Genomic DNA, 17,875 nt, shown 5'->3' with positions numbered 1-17,875 from the left:
AGAATAACATCCATTTTGAGACAGAAAACAAGATCTTGTGTGGAAATAGTGCAACAAGACAGAACAGTACCCAGGACTGAAAAACACATATTCAAGTACCAGCACAGTTCGGGAAAATTGGAAGTAAGGGGAAGGGTTGATGAGTGCTGTGTGCTGAAAGCATTTGTAAAACACAGCAGGTGAGTTCCCAGTCTTCTCACTTCAGAGAAGAACAATAAACACGATTTAGCAGGAAAAATTTTGGAAGACCATAGTCCTACTGCCAGAAACAGAGATCTTGTTATCACACCTAGAGAATCAGTCCATCTTACTTAGGTATCTAATTTGCACTTTCAATTTTTGTACCTAGTAGGTAGCACTTCAAAAATGCCCCATCCAGTTATCAAAATGATATATATATTTATACGTATGCTTTTAAAATACTCAGAAAATAATCACATTTGCCAAAGCTGTGTGCTTAAGTTGGCAGGACTGGAAGCCACCTATAAATAACTCCAGAAAGTTATTTTTGCAAAAATAAAATCTAGGAAATTCAGATATTAATGTGGTGAGGGAAGAAGATGTTTCTGATTTTGACAACTTCTGGTTCAACAGTTCCTGAAATCATAAGAGATGGTAATACTTTATATGCGGCTTTGATGAGTAGGAATATTGGTCACAGCATATAGATCTGAACAACTTAATAATGAGTTCATTTGTGTGCAAGTAGGCAGAAGGACAAGCAGCAGAAGACCTGTAACTGTAACTATCAATTTCCAACAGACATTTTTTCATAACCTAGGGCTATGTCTAAATTTATGTGCGGGCTCTTGTAAGGCTCACCACAGGTCTCATGACTGTCTGGGTTGGAGGATGACTCAAAGGTGACAGTGCTCCCACACTGGCACACAGGCTTCCTCTTTGTGGCACCCACTCAAGATGAACTTTTGATGTAGGAGGAACTCATGCAGAAAGCAGAAGGCAATCCTGGATCAACTTGTCCAGAAATAGCCTAAGGGGAGTAAGAGATTAAAAAACATTCACCAAGCTGAGGAGCTCAGCTAATATGATGTAGGGGGAACCGGGCATTTAATTCCAATAGTGACAATCCCAGCTCAATTTTGTATCCTGAAGATGGAGGAAAATCTTATAGGATATGCATGAATAATCACCTCACGAAGGATGCTAGAAACCAACAGAGTACCTAGAATAAATGACTTAAAGATTAAGAAAAACAGGAAAACAAAATGATTGCCTAGAGTCATGTTAGTATACATTTTACACCAGATATTAAAACAAAGAGCAAAAAGTTGTTTATTGACATAACTAAAAGGGAAAAGAAGACAGTGAGCTGTTATGCTGAAACGGTGAGACAGATTATAAAACAATACACACATGACTCCCAAACTAGGGAAGTTCCTAGTCCAGCAGCAGTACAAGATGCAAATACACTGACCATTGTGAAGAAAATTCTTCACTGGCTTACAGAAGGATAGTGTATTACTGTTGTGCACAATAGATGGAGCCTGCTTAGGAAGAATGACTGCCCAATGTCATTCAGTAATAAAGTAAGTATGTACTTAGAGCATCAATCTGTACTAAGAACTGAGAAATCCCAGGTCTGTGGCCATAGCTTTCATTGTGGGCTTTCGAATCTCATCTGGAAAACATGAAAGTTTCTGTCAGCAGTACATCCAGAACAAGATGGGAAGGGTAGCGCATAGTCCATACATTTCTATACACTAGAGAGATTGCAAGTGGCAAAAGCAGTGAAAACAATTCACTGAGAAGATGGATATATTCCAGAAACACGCAACAGACACCCAAAGTTTCCCTTAACAAACAGAAGCACATTTGAATATTTAATCTCCTTCTCCCTTCTGACTGCTAATACTCTTAACTATGCTGACTGGCATCATAGTTATTTGAAGTTATTTAAATTATTTTACTTTGTATGTACGTGACAGCACTTTAAATCAGTAAGTTTTATCCACTGATTGACGTGGAAATAGCAGTAAGTATATAGGTTCTTCCTGAGGTCTGTCTGGCAGCTTGTAACACGACTTCTGCGCTTTTAAGTTAGAATGCGAAACACAACAATTATGTTATACACCATTCACACAGAAATTTGATACCAGAAAATATCCTGCAATATTCAGCCATCTTCTATGCAAGGGGAAATCGAGTAGCACCCATTTTCTAGAAACCATAAAGGTACAGGAATGAGAGTCTTAAAACAATGTAATAACAAAATCTGAAAATGCATATCAATAAGGCTTTTCAATAGAAATTAGCCAAACGCCTCTTAGAGCTTACATTACTGCCAGCTTTACAAGGTTCTTATTCTATTTTTAGCTGACAAGCAAAGGGAGAGAGAAGAGAAAAGAAATCAATTCAGATGTTAATGTGTATAATTCTTAACTCATTAGTGTTACAACTACTTAGTATTGGGATGAATTTGCTCTGAGATTCAGTAAGTCAGCTTTTCTAAAATCATCTATGATTTCATTTTATCCACTTCTAAAAAGCCTCAATTTTTACTAACATTAAATGACAACAGCAAGGCTAAAAAGTCTGGCAGTCCTTAAAAACAGATAATGCAGAATTTTTCTGATAGGGTACCAAACAAACCTTACTGTGGAATGCTCCCTTGTTTAGAAGGATGTCATAAAAGGGACTGTGAAAGGTACAGATTTGCTCCAAAGTGGAAAAATATCTTAAATGATTGGTCAGGCTTCAAGGCTGAATTCATTGTGGGTATCCCATAGGGGTCCATCTGTCCTGCAGCTGCAGGAGGAACAGAACAGGTTGAGGAGAGGGAAAACACAGACAAGTAGTATCTTGAGTGATATTTGGAACTCAAATGGGAATCTGTACATAGAGACAATTTTTTTCCAGAATTTACCATCTGGACAGAACGTCAGACTGTGGGCCACAGCAGAAAAACACTGAACAATCTCAAAGTGAAGAAAAGCTTAGGCTGGGCTGTGGGAAAGGCTTCGCTTTTTTTCAGACCAGCTCTCTGCATCTCTTCCTGGAACACGTGGTTTTCACATTAAGTTAATGCACACACACAAGTGTGCTAACTCCTAGCCCTCTGCATTCATCTGGTGGCTAATTAAGGGCTGCCCTCAGCAAAACAAATAGTTATACAGCTAAGGAGAAATTCTGCTGGAAAGATGGGTCTCTGTGACACTATGCAATGCTCACAGGCTGGCAAATGTTCTTGGGTACCCCAAGATCTCAAGGGAGTCTTCTAAATCCACACTGCAGAGCATGGAGACCATCAGGTCTGCCTGTTCTCCTGTTCCTCCTCTCTTCAAGACCTCTTTTTTCCTTTTCTTCATTCTGACTGTTGAGAACAGGAGAAGATCCCCATTACTCTGCTTCGCTGCTCTTTAAAAAGACTTTTAAAACTCTTAATATGACTTAATCACAGCTTTCAGTGCCCCTGCTGCCATAAAACATTATTACAATGGGCTGGCACTTCATCAATTGTAATGTGCTGATATTATAGTCACAGCCACGCTCCCGGTAATATCCCTGCTCCACCACAGACTTGAATGGCCTCTTGATCATGGGGAAATGCCTCTCTGATCTGGGGCTGCAGGCTGGGTTTCTGGTTTAACAGCTTCTGCTTTCTGTAGTTTCTGGCCATCAAAGCAGCATTCGGACCTCCCAATACTCGACACACCATTGCTCTGAAATTTCATTCCTGCACACCTATATCTATTAGAACACACTATAATCTTCATTATTCTCAATTTCATACGAAGCAGCACTATACTTATAACTTCCAAGCAGAGATAATAGCAGTTATTAAGAATGAAAAAACTAGCTCAAAGACAGTAAAATAAAAGAAATACAGTTAGGGCTTTGAATTCCTTACAGGTCCTAAACACTTCACAGCAAGAACAGGACTGCAGACCATACAGATAATTAATAAGATGTTTGCTTCCAGGCAAAAGGCACCTTGAGAATCAGTTCGTGTTGTGGATTTCTTTCTACTGATAAATTAAAACATAAATGATCAGCCCAAAACACTTCTACTGGAGATGAAGAAAGACAATAAATAATTAAAAAAAAGGTGTCAACTTCCCTTGACAACATGTTGTGTGTGACTCATTCCGTAACTGTCACCATTGTGAACCGTGAATAAATCTAACTCATACTATTGTAGCTTCTGTGGTTTGGGACAGAGATGACACTACAGAACTGGGAAAAAGCCTCTCTGCAGGGAGCTCTCAGGCACAGCAGGCATACATGCACCATGCTGGACACTGAAGGAATGAAGCACAAAAAAAAAAAATGTCATGTTGCACTGTACATCTGGACAACCACACAACTCTGAGATAACAGGCTTTCTAGAACACTGCAGGGTACCTTCCTCCAGTATTTTGTGGCACTGCTTTGTGACACTACAGTCTTATTGCGGAAGTTGCCCCCACAGATAGAAATTCAGAATCCTTGAGCCATCAGCTTGTTTCGTAGCACAGCTCTGGCTGCTGTAGTGAGAACCTTCTTTGGCCTGTGGGAGCAGCTGGAGACATTAGAGATGGACTCTGGGCTGGGATGTGCTCCATCCACAGCTTTGGGTGGCATGCAAAATCCTACATACTTCAGCTGATCAGCTCACACAAGTGAAAGGCTACTGTGTGAGCTTAGCTTTGCTTATTCTGCACATTTTGCCAAGATTCTGAAAACCACTTAATGGACTTGGACAGGCTCAAGGAGTGTTTTTAGATGGAAGTACTACTTGTTTAATGGATTTATTTTATAAACATTGGCACTGAGACTTTTAAAAATTCATTGGGATTTGGCCTGCTGATTCCTCCTAATTTTTGATGTAAAGTAACACACGAATCTGGCAACAGTGAGATAACTATAAAACTCCAATAGCTGCATAAGCACATTTCATACTCAGAAAAAGGCCTCTATCCACTGGGATGCAGATGAAATAAGTGGCTAGTGTTCATGTCTGGAGGATCATTTCCCTCCAGCTTTACAAACCATGGCACACGTATTACATCCATGGCAAAGCGTCCCATTTGAAAACACCCTTCAGATCTTCTGATTTCAAATTTATGTGGACAAATTACATGTGTGCATAAACCGGTACATAAAGACACACAGTTGTACTTTTTAATATATATGTGTGTGTCCGTATATGAACGTATATGCACATCCACATTCCTATGCACATCCTTCTCCCTGGGTGTCTGGATGTTGGTATTTCTTTAGAAACTTCCAATATTGATTTCCCAACTCTACACAATCATGCTTCTTCTTTCTCCACAGTTGTCTGGGGCACACTTACTTAGTACACTGAACTACAGTGAGACAACAGTGCACTTCTTCCCAACAGGCTGCTCAGCTGAGGCTTTGAGCTCTCCACCCTACAGGAGCAGTAATTAAAGAGAACAGATACCTAGGGCTGGGAGAGGGATAGGGATACTGGATGGTGTGCAGGTAGTGCAAGCACTTGCAGCCTGCAGGTGAGACTAGAGCTGTGGAAAGGTGGCAGGGTGTAACCATGGCTGGCTGACAGAGATCCCTATTCACTCTTTCCATAGCAGAATTCAGGACAGTCACATTACAACCTTAGGGCTTGAAAGACAATAGGAAAAAAAAGATGAAACCTGGGAGAAATCCTAGTTGCCTGTTTTAATCAGAACAAACTGAAAAGGTCTTTACATGCTCAGAATAGAAGAAAACTAGTCATTAACTTATGGGCAGCAGCTGGTTTTCCAGTAACGGCTCCTACACATTCTGGTTTTAATATCATTGTTCTTATCAACTGTGGGAATGCAATGTGTATTAATGATGGCTTATTCCAAATTGGTCATTGTTGGAGTTAATAATTAGGTACTCAGGCACTAATTATCTCTGTTTTGTCTCAAGCCATTAACTAAGAAATCTGGAGAAGTAATTTGGGATGCAGGCATCAGAGCTGCATTCAGTAGGGCTTGGGTGGGCTCTGTTGTGCCTGCATATGAAATCCTTCACCCTGGAGAGAAGCAACAGCCTACACCAATGATGCCGGGTGGCTTTGAGATCATTGAGCATCCAGTGGGGAATGGCAGCACCTACCCATCAGCTCTTTGCACCTCTGGTTCACCCATGAGGGAAGAAAGCTCCTCAAGCACCTTTGGGGAGCTCCAACAAGGCTACAACAAGGGAACCCCAAACTTCTTCCCTGAGGAGCCTCTAGCTGGATGGGCATGAGCAGGAGAGCACGTGGCAGTGGGAAGAGGTGGCAGGATGGCTCTGCTCAGAGGACGTAAAGAAGTCTCACATGAAAATGACTTCCGGAAAGTTCTCAGGACAAAGAATTCTCTCTCCCAGAGACTTCAAATACAACTTAACTGTGGAAGACAAGCTTATGAACAGACACTACAGGGGTTCCCTAGGGCTCCATTTTAAGGCCAGTTCTCTTAGTGTTTTTATAACTGATGTGGACATAAGACTTGGGAGCACACCAAGTAATTCTGCAGACAAGACTAGATTAGGAAGAACTGCTGACCCCTTTGAGAGTAGAGAGGCCTTGCAGAGTAATCTTGACAAACTGGAGGGCTAGGTAACCACCAACTGTGTAAGCAAGGGAAGAGAGGCTGAAGAGCAGCCCCATACAAAAGGATCTGGAGGTTCTGGCTGATAGCAATCTGACTGTGAGCCAGCAGTGTGCCCTGGCAGCCAAAGGCCAACTGTGCCCTGGGGTGCACCAGGTCCAGCACTGCCAACGAGGCTAGGGGAGCCCCTCTCCTTGGGCGCATACAAGATGTCCAGCTGTGGTCCCTTCCACATTGCCCACATGCACTGAAAAGATTACACCAGTGTATAATCAATGAATATAAAGATGTTATAGTTATGAAATAAACAAGAGAATTTAGCAAAGCAAATTATCATAACAAAAAGAGAATAGATAGAAGGCTTACTGTGTCCTGGGCTCACTGCAAAACTCCAGAGGAGAGATCTCCAGAAAAGATCCTTTCCCACTGCTAGTCAGCTCTTAAATGGGTCTATGAGAGGCAGAGCCAGGCTCCACACCTTCCAGCAGCACAGGTGAATTGCTTTTACCTGTGCTCCTGTGGCTGACTCATTGCTCACCTCAGGTGATCAATCAGAGGTTCAGCCCGTGATTCAGCAGTTCGCATACAACTAGGAATGCCAAAACTTTAGCAGTTCCTGGCGTGCACTTTGCTGGCTGATTCAAATTGAACTGACCAAGATAAGAATGTATTCTCAATGCCTTAGGGCAAAACAATAGAACTTCCCTTTTCAGTTATTCTGGTATATTTTGTCCTCTCATTCAAGATTTTCCAAGGTTAGCCTGCCCTTGTCCTTGTAAAAATAAATGTGAGACATTCACAGAACCACACACTTCCATCTGTCATGAACTTACCTCAACGTAGAGGATAGGGAAAATACCAATCTTGTCGCCCAGCATTCCTTCTGCCCAGTTGTCATCTACCCTCCTGATGACCGTCAAGATTTCATCCTAAAACCAGAGAGACACAGAATATGCCATTAGATTTTTCCACTATACAGAGTAACCCACATGACAGCTTAGGGAGAGAGCATGTGAAGAAGGCCATAAGCCACACATAGAGATGTTCCCTCAGTCCCAGGCCTGGCATCCAATGGCAGCTAGACTATACCGCCAATCCACTGAATGTAAGCTTTCCTTTAAAAAAAAACAACAAAAAAACCCAACAGAACAGGAGATGAAAGTGCAAAGCAGGTAAAACAGAAAAGATAACAATAAAAAACAAGTTGCATTCAACTGGATCAGCTTCAGTTTAGATGCAAGTTAGTTTTGTAAAATCAATGACTCTAATACCACAGTTAATCTAAGCCATTTTGCAAATAATCCCAGCTAAAGATGACCTTCTTTTGTCATTATAAAGCAGGAGATTAAGAAAACCATAGGTAAGATTTACAGTGTTACAAGCTTTTTTCTGATAGATTAAAACCTAAAGCACACTAGTCATTACAAAAGCTCACATGACTAGAAACAAACTCTAAGTGTTTCTGCTTGAGCAGTTGAGTTCTCTGTTAGATTTGTGGTGTCACAGCTGTGTGCTGGGTTTGCAACCCCGAGCCGGGCTCTGCCCCAGCACCTCTTGCAGCAACTGCTGCTGAAGGCAGCCCTGTGTGCCCAGATCCCACTGAAGCCTTCCTGCAACCTCAGGAAAGAAGTGGGCTGAGAGAATCTGTGAAGCCAAGTTTGCCAATATGTCAGTCCTCTCGTGGCATCTAAGCTTCCTCTGTTCCCATGCAGAAATCTGTAAGAAAGAAGATAACGTCTTCCTCCAGAAAGCTGAGATAGAGCTCCTTGTCATTCTCACTTTATTTTCTCCACTTTCAACACCTTAGGAAAACAAAAGCGTATATATTGTATACCATATAGTTGTATGGTATACAACTCTCCATGTAACAAGCCATCTATGTTAACTGTCCAGGTGAGAGGAGACATATTTTTTTGCAGTTTGATCTCAAATTGGGAAAACTAATTCCTAACCCAGGCTGTTTAGAATACAGATTTAAATTGACAGAAAACGACCAGAACTGTGATGGGCATATTGTGCTGTTCTGAACGTGTGCATTGTGAACATGTGCACATCCAAATAGTTTAAATGTTTCCTCTGAATTATTCATCTGAGCAATCCATTAGGGGAAAGCTAAGAGAAACAGCCACACACTGAATCTTTCAGCTATTTATTACAGCTGGAAGGATGCAAAAAGAATTTGTGCATTTAATTTCCTGAAGAAAAGGATAGTGTTCCTTTCCAAAGCTGTGTCTGCACGGACCATTTTTGATCTGTGTAAAGAACTGACGATTATGTGTCTCTGCAAAGTTTCCAGATGCTCTTACAAAAGACCGATTATCATGAATCTAGGTAAAGAGGGTAAACGTGGAAAATAGGAGACTTCATTGCTTCAAGAACCTGCTATATCTGTTCCTACTTCCTACATTTTTTTACCTATTTTCTCCAAAGACTTTTTACAAAACACAATGTGTGATGAGCCTAGATTTTTGTTACATGCCTACATACACATTCATGTATCTTCTACGCTGCATTTAGCACATGCACGCATAAGAAATTGAGAAAAAAAACTTTTGAACTGTAAAACCCCATAAACCCTTGACTAGATTTTATACTGGAAGACCTGTGCAGTCTCCATCCCAGGGGCAGGGTGGACAGGCACATGGCAGGAGAGGTGGATCCTGTGCTCGTCCTGCTCAAGGATAGGGCAGAGAACAGGTGAGCCTTGAAGATCCCTTTCCAGCTTTACTTCCTACAGGCTTATGAAATCTGGAAGCATTTCTATTCACTGGTTTTAGTTCATCTCTGCCAAGTTTGGCTGTCAAATGTGGCCATATATGAGAAAATCAGATCGTTTCACATAATGAGATATGCTGACTTTCAAAATGTGCATCTTTGAGGGAGAGCAAAGTGCAAATCCTCGGGAATGCTTTCCATTATAGAATTCATTTTCAGAAGGGTGCTAAAAATCTCCAGGAATTACAGCGAAGCCTGAAACATCTCCTGACATTCTTTGTTAATGGAAAGCTTCTTTGAATTCAGAGCCCACAACATCATTCTACACACTGGGCTGGCAAAAGCTTCGACATTAAAATATTTCATGTCTTAAATTAGTTGGATAGCTGTGATACCTATAAATTCTTCGAAAGATTCCCCAAAGTATCATGAATAGTAGAGAACCACAGATCTCTTGGCGTATCACTTAAACTTTCTGAACCTCACTATTTCACATACACTAAACTGATTTCCAGGCAGCATTAAGTGAATCCAACCTTGAAGTCTCGTTTCAAAAGCCAACGGTATCCATTGTAGGTTGACAAAGACATGGTGCGCTCTTTCCGTGCCTGTTGCTAAAGTCTCTAATTATTTACCCCTTTATTACCTGCTGAATTCTCTCCTTATTCACCAACACGGGGCAGCCTCGTTCCAGCCAGGTGTGTAGGACCTATGCTGCCAGTTTATAACCATTATCAGAAAATAAGTAGAAGATAAATCATGCAAAAAGCAACCCGATGGCGAAATGAACCCTTTTGCTGAGGAAACAGCACAAAATTGTGTCCAATAATAGTCATGACTCACAGCCTGCTTTTTACTCTAATCATTAATGGCTGCTAACAAAGCAGCATCAAGCAGATGTGCCTGCTATTCTGCAAAATGACAGCTCCATCTTGAGCTGCAGGGAGATCCTGCACTGGCAGGATGGCAGCGAGCACCTCTGTTGACAGCTACAGCATGGCAATCTTTCTCAAAAGCAAAGACTACCAGTGCTGAGTGCTAAGGGCTTGGGATGCAGACAGCTACCAGTACAGGATGTTATGGCTGCAGGATTGGCACAAAACTTGTTAAACATCAATGTGGGCTGGAAGAGAAAATTATGGGAAAGGAAGTAAAGGAAATGGATGATAATGGATGATTGGAAATGTGATGAGCAACAAAGTATGGGAAACAGCTGATGCTTCGGGAGGTTTGAAACTTATCTGCCACTGGGACTCAAGCCCCAGAGGACCACCTGGACTCATGCATGCAAATGTAGTCAAACACCAGAACAGAACTGGGCTCAAGACAGACTCCATCTAACTGTGTAACTACACAGCCGGCCAGCCAGCCATGTGATTACTCCAGATGTGTATTGCTGCAGCTGAAATCAGAGTCCTCTTATATCAGAAATCCCAACCCAAGGAAGGATGGGTCATTTTTTTGAAGGACATAGCAAGAGCACGGGCTCATACAGCAGTATCAGCTAAGGAGACGTTAGCAAGCTGTGTTCAGTGAGCATATCTCAAAGTTGTGTAGCAAGATGCTCCATGCTGATAGCAACCACATTAGAGAGAATCAGGAGCTACTGGACTTAAACTGACTGAGGGATGCAGCCAGTCATTATAGAGAGCAATGTAATTCCTCAATAGTTGATTTGGCTGATCCCTGCTAATCGTTGAGGAAAATATATCTTAAGTTGTGTACCCAGGGTGATTTATTTTCTTGTGGTTCCTGCAAAGGCAGGACCCTCTGCCTTTACCTATGGCTAATTAGGGAGGAGGAGTTAGGGAAGCAGTGCATATGCGTATGAGTATGGCACGTTGGTTTGTTGCCCTGGATGTTCAGGAGGCAGCTGGTCTGTCCCTCCCAATTTTACACCTGCACCAACACATAAAGAACTATTATCATTGATTTATCTTTGGCCTTTTCTCTGTAGAGTGTTCTGCAGATAGAAGATGGAAACAGGTAAATGGCAGAAGCCCTATGAGGATCAGTGTACAGCATACTTCACTTCCTTGCACTCCATCTCTGGAACAACAGATCATCTTAATGTTGAAAAAAAAACTACTGAGAGTAAAGCCCAAGTATCTTTCCTTTGTTTTCTTTTATTGCAACCAACATATATCCTAACTGCATGGTAACAAAGAAGATGGGGAAAAGCAAAGTCCAGCAAACAAGTAACAAAACATAATAACATCATCCCTATGTTTGTTTTGTCTTCTGGTAGTTCCTGTTAAGAAGAAATTTCTCCTTTATTATATGTTTATACATAAAATCCAATTATAAAAGTCTGGTAGCGTTAATTGATATTTGGGACACAAATAGGTTGTGCTAGTTTGTATGAATGGTGTGTTGATGCAACTGTTCTACTTGAGAAAAGAGAAAATAGCGTAGATGAAATTGAGATCCAGCATCCTCACACCCAAACTGGGACACTCAAATGATGACTGCTACTCTGAGTGAGTGCCAAATCACATCTGCAGCAACCACTTGCCCGTGACTGTGCAAAGGAACTGGCTGCATCAGCAGATGATCTAAAATCTGAGCTAAACAGGAACCTTCATCAGCGCAGGTGACAGCTAAAATTAGCATTGGGAAATGTGATGAAAACACGATGCTAAAGTCGCAAGATGAAAAAGAGATTATTCACTGTCAGAGAGAACAATAGGCAAGACACAAGAACAGTTACAAGGTGACAGTGCGCATAGTGGAAGGAACTAAAGAAGAAAACAGCAGCAGAAGTGAAACCAAACCCTCTCTGGGGAAAACACAGACACCAGGGATAAAAGGATGCAGAGAGTAACAAGAGGGGTGAGAAAAGGAAAACTGAAAGATTGAGACTAGAGCTACACAGCAGAAAGAAATGCCTATGGGAATGGACAGCCAACAAAATGAGAACTATTAGTATGCAAAAGCAGTTACTGTAAAGGTAGGATACTAATAAATGGCACCACGTATGCCAAACAAAAAAGTGCCCAAGACAGCACCCACTGGAAGAGACCGCACTGCCTGCCATATCAAATGTGTTGCTTCTATCAAGCAAGTGATGAATACCTTAGGCAGATGAGGAAAATAAACCACTATTGTACCTCTACCTGGGCAGCGTGCCCACAAATCTGTCTCGGTATATTTGTACATATACAGTATCAATATATATAGTGTCTCAGAGGTAACTCCTGGCTTTGTTAGTGCACAGCTCCCACCAAGCAGCGCATTCACTCAAGAGTTTCACAGCTCCAGTGAGGCTGTGTTGTCACTGGGTCTGCAGTGTTTGCAATCAAACACTTTGCTCTCTGCAGAGCAAAAATGCTTACAAATCTTTTGTTAAATAAGTATGAGAAAGTATATGTTCTAGGAAATTGCATTCTGCTGAGAAATGTGGCACGACTGAAAAAGATGTTACATTTGGTGAGAAAATTATATGCTGCAAGTAATTCATTGGGCTATAATAAGTAGCCTCCAAAGAGGAGGTCAGTAAAATCCCGGTGAAGGATATTTTTACCATCTATTTCATATTCATTTTCAGCATAACTATTATTACTTTATGTGATACTGTAACAACCACAGACAGCTAAAATAAAATAGAAAACGACAATGAGCAGCTTCTCCGTGGCTTTCAGTGCCATAAATTAACCTTAGGGGATATGCTTTATTTTACTGTGGGTTTCTTGGTATCCATGAATCCTATCTGAGGTCAACGCAAATTGCAAGAAAGGGGTGAGTGAAGTAGAAAGCAGGAGGGGAGGTAGGGGGGAATAGGGAAACGTGGTATTTTAAACCCAAAGGAAATGACAATATCTCAGTTTTCCGTAATTCCAAATGGGATTTATTAAACAGGTCTGTCTTTAACAAAAAGCAATGACTTTGTTTTAAATGCCTGATTTTAACATGTTTTTGTTATTAAAATAGGAAACGTTGTGATACATGATGGCAGAGTGTTTCAGTTGCTAACTGGGATACAGTGCAATGAAACAAACATTTTAAAGCTCCATGGCATTTTTAAACAAAAAAAATATGGAAGCTTCTGATTCAGTAAGGAACAGTAATGGATATGTTTCCATTTCCTTTTTTTTTTTCCTGAGATTTGGAAGTTCTTGCATACCATTTTGATGCAGATGAAATATATGTTCTTTAGAAAGAAAAGCATCACCATGAAGTGCATATCCTCTTCTACTCGTTAAGTTGCACTGGCTTTATGCTAACTGTGCAGTACCTGCCATGTGTTATCCCAGTGGTCCATCCTTCAGATAAAAAGAGAGCAATTACTCAAGGATGCTACCTTTGGGCTTGGCTGGCACACTGCAGGGGCAGCGACTGGGCTCTGCCTGATGAGGAGGAGATGTCAGGAGACATCGACCTCCTTCAGCACAGGATGAGGAGGCACCCCACTTGGAGAAGGAAATCCAGGCACAGTTGCAAGAGTCACTTTCCAAACAGGTGTTTTTGTGTTTGTTTGCTTGTTTTTAGGAGAAAACATTATTCCCCTACCTTGGTGAAGGTCAGGCAATCCTTGTCTTGATCTTTATCCTTTATTTCAAAGTCGTAAAGTGCTTTGCCCTGAGGTGGAGCTTGAGGGAGCGGCTTGATGCACTGGATGTAGCTGGCGGGGAAGAAGCCATGGTTGCCATTGAGCTCCCCATGATACCAGTTCTCATCCACCTTCCGCCGCAGTATGATGATGTCCCCTTTGTTAAACTTGAGGTCTCCAGGCTCTTTTCCCTCGTACGTGTAGAGAGCTTTGCCGTAGGGAAGCTGAGAAGCACTCTGGGAAAGCAAAATACACAACAGCATTAGTAAAATCCCAGCCAGAGCCAATTTCCTTTTTGAAGTCACCTGGAGCTAGATGCAAAGTAATCGTCCATGACCACATGACCCCAATAGCTGCAGCGACCTGCTACATGGCACAGGACCCTGAATCCTACACAAAAATGAGGATGTGAGCGGAGGTGGGATAGAGGAGGTAAGTGTGCAACACCACAGTCAGCAGTGTGGCCGCAGAGAGGTTCAGCAGTGCTCCTGGGGTCCAGCTGAAGCCCACAGCACCTTCTGTCCACTGGCACAGGCTGCTCTAACAGCAGTAATCTGTGATTAAATGAGTAGAATGTGGCACAGCTGAAGGTAAAGCATCAGACATTTTGACCTTTGGGACTGCTTTGGTTTCTGTGGTACAGCAAAATAAATGAAACAAAACCAGCTTGAAGATTCATACGATCTTAGAAGTTGGCAAATTAATTTTTTTTTCGTGGTGTTTGTTTGAAGAACTCCAAACATTTTTGAGTTTGAGGCTCTTAGTTTAGCTTTTCATTCTGAAGCCAAATACCCTTCTTTCTTTCAAATCCCCAAGTCTCATGCTGTTCACTGAGGGCTACTGTAAACAGTTATAATATTCTTTGTTGCTTATGAATTAATGCCCCTGGGGAAAACTGGAATAGACAGAATGCGTCAAATCTTTCTTTTAGAACTAAAAAGAGCTCTGAGGCTTTTGCTCTCATTAAAAGAAAGAAAGAAAGAGACTTTAAAAAAAATCACAGTGCAAGAGCAAAAAAAGCCTAAAAAGTGAATAAATCACTGTGATAGAAAACAGAAACCTGTTCCGGTGGAAATTCCTTGATTGTGAAGAATTCACCCCAGGGGTTAGGGTGATTTGGCCTGGCGCAAGACTCCCTCACTGTGGCTTCTTAAGTGGCAGTGCAGCTTGCCCAGCCTGTGCCTTGCCCCTTCCCTTCATGTCATGGTGCGGGGAGCAGCTGTGGGGACAGGCAGCTCTGCGATAGTCAGAGTGACCCATACTGGGGGAAAGATGCATTCCTGTATTACTCTGTGACATTTCTCATTTTATTTAGCTTGATCCAAAAGCCAGGTTGCAAGACTCAGCCCAAATGCGTAGCATCATGTACTGCAGGGAACATAAAAGGGAGTATGTAAACAAATCCAAGTATCTCCTGTACCGAGGACCACCCCATCTGGATGTAGTACTCCTGGTGAGGACTCACCAGTGCTGAGCAGAGGGGCAGGTCACCTCCCTCCACCTGCTGATCACACTGTTTTTGATGCAGCCCAGGATACGGTTGACTTTCTGGACTGCAAGGACACACTGCTGGCTATCTTCATACATGGGCATTAACCTGCTCTTCTTGCTAGGACAGGACTGAATAGATGTACAGATCTTGGTAAGCATGTGAATGTAAAAACTCCTGCTTGCATCACGTAGCAACAGAGTCAGCGAAGCAGGCATTAGCTGTATAACCCTAACCCTGTGCTCTCTGCACTGGGATTTGATCTCTTTTGGATGGGTTGTTTCATTACCAGTTCGTTGTTTCTCTTTTTTTCCCTCCTTATTCTTCTTCGCAGCAAAACCAATGCTGTGTATGAATGAAGGTACCCACTTGAAAACCAGTGTATTGGAAGCTCCTTCAAACATAACAAAAAGCGTAAGAACACAGAAAATCAACAGCTAACTAACAAAGGATACATAAAACACTCTGCCAAACTACTGGCAGCATCCCACTGATAGACTTTTTTTCCAATGCCAGGACAGTGACACCAAAATGACACCCTAGACACCAAAGCTTTGTTTCTCTCCCCAGTATTCTGAAGTTTAAGCACACAATACCACGTTAGGCAAGGCATGGATTGCATCACCTATCTTGAAAAATTATTAAGCTGGAAGAAAGATTATGCAGCTTGGAGGAAATCTAGAAATAAAAGATTTATTTCCTTAACTCACACTGGGAGAAGACAATTAATCAAGCATGGAGCATGACTTCTGCCAGGTGAGTACTGAACCATTGCTGATCCAGGCACAAACCTGGCAAGAGTGCTCTGGATCACCTGCCCAAGATGGGGCCTTCCTATTCCTGACATCTTTGTAGTGAATCAAGGTCAGGTCACTTTCTTTGCTTTTTAATCTTTTTGCTCCCAAGCTTCATTTTTGCCTTGTTAAAAATGAACGGTACCCAGAACCACAGAAAAAGAAATGGGGTTTATGTGGTCTCACCAGTCATCAGCTCAGTTCTTACATAATATGTGCTGGGCTTTTCCTGTTAATTAATTGAGCTGGCTAGAAAATGATAAAGGTGCTTCTTTATTCCTTAATCTGATGAAAATACTGACTTTTAAGCAAAGCAAGCAAACTGTAACACAACAGCTTGGATCTGAAACCTGGCATTGTTTCATCTGGAAACACTAATGGAGCATTCCCAGGGAATTTGCAGTTCAGGTGCTTCGTGCTCCTGTTCTCTTTTTTAGGCCTTGTTACAGACCATATCATCTGGCTGGGGACTGTCCTGCTCACAGAACGTCTGCACAGAAGTACTGAAACTGCAATTACCAGTGGCAAGGTGCTTCCAAAATGAAACGTTCCCATTACCACCTAACAGCATTTCTCATTCTGAGCCACAGCTTTTCAATCAAAAAAAAAAAAATCAACAACAACAAAAAAATGAGCCCTTCCTTTCCCCCTTATTGTTTAGTCAAAAAGATACCCTGTCTCTGAAAAACAGCTGTAATATAGACATTTCCCAGCCTTTCTCTAAGGCTATTTTGATTAAAACAACCCAGATAAAGCTTGTGTTTACTGCTGCCCAGGCAGAGGTAAAAAATAAAATAAAAAATGACTCCTCTAAAAATTTTCCAATGAAGCTGCTTTTCCATCCTATAGCTCTAAGTGCCCATGCCAGTCAACCTTGGAGAGAAACTCAAGATCACAATTACAGGGAAAAAAAAACAAACAAAAAAGGAAATCACAAAGTAAACCTTGAAGTTTCTTCATTCAGACATTCTTCTGGCCAAAAGGTCCAGCCTTCAGTAGACTTCCAGTCAGTTAAATAACATATTGAATTCAGGTCTGTAAGAGGCAATCTTGGGGCAGTTTATTATTGCTTCTACTTTTGGTTCATCTGTACGTGCCCAGAAGAATGGATTCAGAAAATTACTCTTCACATCTATGAGAAGTGAGCATTAAGAATATTTCAAAAGCAGAACTAAAATAATGGCTGCTGCTCTTCAGTAGCTGTAACATCACTCCCCATCAACACTCAGGTCATTCCTGGAAATCTTCATGGGATCAAACTTTGCTAAATCTTTGTGGAAGGTACTTCTGGCCGAACCACTCTGCTCTCACTCACCGAACACCCTTAACCCAGAGGTGAGGGCACTGACCAGGACTCACGGGCAAATCCCCGAGCCCTACTGAGGAGTGAGTACTCCCCATTTTCTCTTCAAAACCTCAGCCTTGCGCCCTTCTCCTGTCTCTTCTCGACTCTATGTAGCAGCATTTTGGTCTCTCACTGTCATCATCAGCATGCCAAACCATGGTGCCAAACCTACTCCCCTCACCCAAGGAAGCATCTCCCCTGCAGTGTCCCCTACCCAGGGACCAGCCCAATGTACCCTCCTGTTCCGCTCTCCTGTCCCACCACCCCACCCCCAGCCACCATGGGATTTAGTTGGGCACTGCGTTGGCAGCTTCCAAATAAAACAGCCTCAGTCTCTGGCCACGCATTAAGAAACCAATTTACCCCTTGATTTATTGTTAGGCTAACTAGAATTCAGCTAGAATGTGTAAAAATTTCAATACCTCATGTGGGCGT

At 42.0% G+C, this 17,875-nt stretch overlaps 1 protein-coding gene across 1 annotated transcript in view; it reads right to left on the bottom strand.

Moving 5' to 3' along the window:
* SH3RF3 (SH3 domain containing ring finger 3) overlaps positions 1-17,875 on the bottom strand; it is a 232,187-nt gene that overhangs the window by 71,485 nt on the left and 142,827 nt on the right. The window contains exons 2-3 of the mRNA XM_052705663.1: positions 13,773-14,048; positions 7,382-7,477 (exon numbers count right to left, since the gene is read on the bottom strand). Of these exons, the coding sequence (XP_052561623.1) occupies positions 7,382-7,477; positions 13,773-14,048 (372 nt within the window). The remainder of the gene's footprint in view (positions 1-7,381; positions 7,478-13,772; positions 14,049-17,875) is intronic.

This window comes from Tympanuchus pallidicinctus, unplaced genomic scaffold (genome assembly GCF_026119805.1).
Source record: "Tympanuchus pallidicinctus isolate F22 unplaced genomic scaffold, pur_lepc_1.0 scaffold6, whole genome shotgun sequence".
NCBI lineage: Eukaryota > Metazoa > Chordata > Aves > Galliformes > Phasianidae > Tympanuchus > Tympanuchus pallidicinctus.
The sequence above is the reverse complement of the archived record's forward strand: the minus strand, read 5'-3'. Positions and strand labels throughout refer to the sequence as shown.